Source organism: Sciurus carolinensis, chromosome 16 (assembly GCF_902686445.1).
Source record: "Sciurus carolinensis chromosome 16, mSciCar1.2, whole genome shotgun sequence".
NCBI lineage: Eukaryota > Metazoa > Chordata > Mammalia > Rodentia > Sciuridae > Sciurus > Sciurus carolinensis.
Genome location: NC_062228.1, coordinates 60,118,020 through 60,121,132, shown reverse-complemented (window position 1 = coordinate 60,121,132; position 3,113 = coordinate 60,118,020). Strand labels below are relative to the sequence as shown.

Below are 3,113 nucleotides of genomic sequence, written 5' to 3'. Positions count from 1 at the left end.
ATCTCTCCTTAGTATATAAACATATGAGAAAAACATATTGATTTTTCTACAATACCTACCACTCATTTCTCTACTACTTTTGGTTCTGGCAAGAATTTTCAGGAGTGATTATATTTAAAATGGTGATGAAGGAGTAGGAATTAATCCATTCAGTTTTCCTGCAGCAACATGGAGATACTCTGTATAGGATGTGGACAAACAAGTTCATTTCTCTCTATCATGTCCATGGGCTTTCCGTATTTATCTAGAGGAGGACCCCAGTGCCCTTCAGGTTTGACCACAGAAACACAAGTGATACTTCCATAAGTTTCTCTGTTGACATTTGAACAGGGAATAGTGAAAAAACATTGCAAAGTATGCAAAAACATATAATTAATATGCTTATGATCAGATTCAGTAATTTTGTGTTCCTTAAAAGCAGAGCCTGGATAGAACGGAGTCATGTCTACTGAAAAGAAAGGGGCTGCCAGTGGGAAAGCACAGGGAGATCAGTGCATTGATGTTCACCAACCACCAACTGGGATTAAAATGAAACGTTATACAAACATGCAATATGGAGGAGAGGGTGTGGAAACTCACAAAGGTGCACACAAGAACAAGGATTCTCTTGGTGGCTCTTGACTCAGGGCAGTACCTGGAGGAAACTTTGATGCTGTGAATGTGCTGAACCCTCCGCTTGTGCCTGTGCAGAAGAAGAATCATGGAGCCACTGGACCAGATTATGAGCATGGAAAATACCACTTCAGGAAATACACACAATGCTGCATATAATGTTTCTGTGATTTTGTCATGACCTGCAGAAGAACAGTACCTCAAATATCTTTGCTTTGTCAGGTTTTCACTCCTCTGTTTTCCAACCACATAGAGAGAGAAAATGGAATGCACCACCATGTACAGGATCCAGCAGAGGGAAATGGAGAAGCCAATGTGCTTTGGGGCTTTTCTTTTGATGTTGTTCCAACAGGAGTTCATGGGGCTCACTGTGATGTTCTGGATGACGCTCAAGAGGCAGGTGATGCCAATGGACACACTCCTGCCCACTCGCTGAATGTACAAAATAAGTTCACATACAAAATCACTGAAGAAATATTTCAAAGAAAAAGCTGCCATTGTCCTGGGAACACCATTAGTGAGAATGATGAGGGCATTGGCTACACTCAGGTGCTTGAGAATCAGATCAGTGGACCTTAAGGGGTGCTCATTACAGGAAAGAACTAGATAGTAATAAAGCTGAAAGAGATTTCCCAGAATTCCAACAGCAGTCTGTGATAACAACATCAGTCCTATTACTACGTTCCTGGAGGCCATTCTGTCATTTAGCACATTGTCCTTTCCCTTATGGCCATAGTCATTCATTTGAGTGAAATGACTCCATAAATTTTTTTTGTAGCCAGACACAGGGGTACACAGGTACCTGTAGCCTCCTGCTGTTCAGGGAGCTAAGGAAGGACAGTTGCTTCAGTCTTAGTGTGAGACCAGCCTGGAGCATATAGTGACACCCATCAGAGAATATGATGTATATTTTAACCAGGAGTAACTTTCCTTGTGTGCACCTGTGGAATTGCAAACATATCAAGTAGCACATATGGATGGCAGGATTTCCTAGATTTTTATAGGGATCTCAACATGAGGAATCAAGTGTGGATAACCTGGAGAAGCAATGAAAAGTGAGAGAAAGAATGAGTCAACATTTCCAGAACATACTGAAGTTTGCTAGTCACATTGAAGAACAGGCAAATTCAGTCACCACCCACACCATATGATGAATAAGTTCTCAATGTATTTCTGATCTAATGTTTAAAGAAAATGTATCTTTTATAATAAAAAAATATTTTTATAATCTTGGGTATAAAGAAGTTTATTAAACAGCATAAGCATTTAAAGCATATATGTTTCACATGAAAAATTAGATCACGTTAATTACAAGCTCATTCTCCTCCCTACCATACTATAAACACCGTAGAAGTTTTAGGTGGGAGTGATGTTACAGAATGCACCTTAAATTATAGTGGACAACATATTCTAGTAACACCTACAATAGAAAAGACATTATTCAATGAATAAACACATGGGGAATATGTTTGGTGCCTTTTTTCAGATCACTCCCTGATATCATCAACAGCAACAGAAACTGAAACAAAATATTAAGAAATACCAAGTTTTGACTGTTGAATATAAACTAGGAATCTCATACAATGGCAATGCATGCTGAAATTGGTACACATATTTTGGAATAGTCTTTTGATTTCTAAGGAAGACTGATGTAACCTACATGCCAACCACTCCTATTTAATATATGTACCCCAAGTCCAATTTCTATTCATATCATAGACTACAAATTCCAGAATTTATTTCCCAGGAACTGTCATAATCGCTTCAAGTTAAAAGCCACTCAGATACATCAAATTATTAGCAGAATGGCTCAACCGATTGAGTGATATTCACATAATGGAATCCCATAACGCAGTGCCACTGAGTACCAACACCACATTCACAAAAATCACATGGACTGAAAGGAAAGTAAAATATAAAATACTTCAGCTGTATGAATTCATTTGTTAAAAGTACTATACAGGTAAAAGTCACTTCAACTTGGAAATGTTAGAACAGATCCAAACCTAAGTTCCAACAATTCCATTCATACAACAACTCAGAATCTCCTTGAGGCCTATTGGCTTAGGAGAGGCAAGTGGGGTCTTCTGAGAAGCTGACAATATTGTGTTTCTTTAACTGTGTGTTGCACAAATTAGTTTGTTTTTTTGTGAAATTTCACTGAGATGTGCACTTATGACTCCTGTATGATTCTTTCAGTAAAAAAGTAAGATCACCAAAATGTGAGCTTTGTTACATTGTATTTGGAGCCATCCTGGATTGGCATGAGGTTAGGGGCATAACTCACGTTATTAACTCAATTTTTCGACCAAAGAATTGTTCCTCTCCCTTCTCTGCACAGGCACTGAATCTGTTTCTTTGCCAAATCCTTTTCCCGAAATGAGCACTTTCTCAGACTTCCCTCCTTACACACTCTGCCTCTGTGACAAAAATAGAAAATACTCACAGTGCTTCTTGTGTCACGGTGTGGGACTCAGTGTGAGGTCCTGACGGCCATGGAG

The 3,113-nt window shown here is 38.9% G+C and overlaps 1 protein-coding gene across 1 annotated transcript; it reads right to left on the bottom strand.

Annotated features, from left to right (window-relative positions):
• Nucleotides 1–411: 411 nt before the first annotated feature.
• Nucleotides 412–1,308, bottom strand: LOC124966180 (vomeronasal type-1 receptor 4-like). Its single transcript, XM_047527231.1, has one exon. It carries the CDS (start codon nt 1,306–1,308, stop codon nt 412–414), a length of 897 nt encoding a protein of 298 aa, XP_047383187.1.
• Nucleotides 1,309–3,113: the final 1,805 nt, after the last annotated feature.

What these genes read in the sequence shown, in the direction of transcription:
- LOC124966180 (XM_047527231.1), bottom strand. Translation starts at nt 1,308, where the DNA reads ATGGCCTCCAGGAACGTAGTAATAGGACTGATGTTGTTATCACAGACT.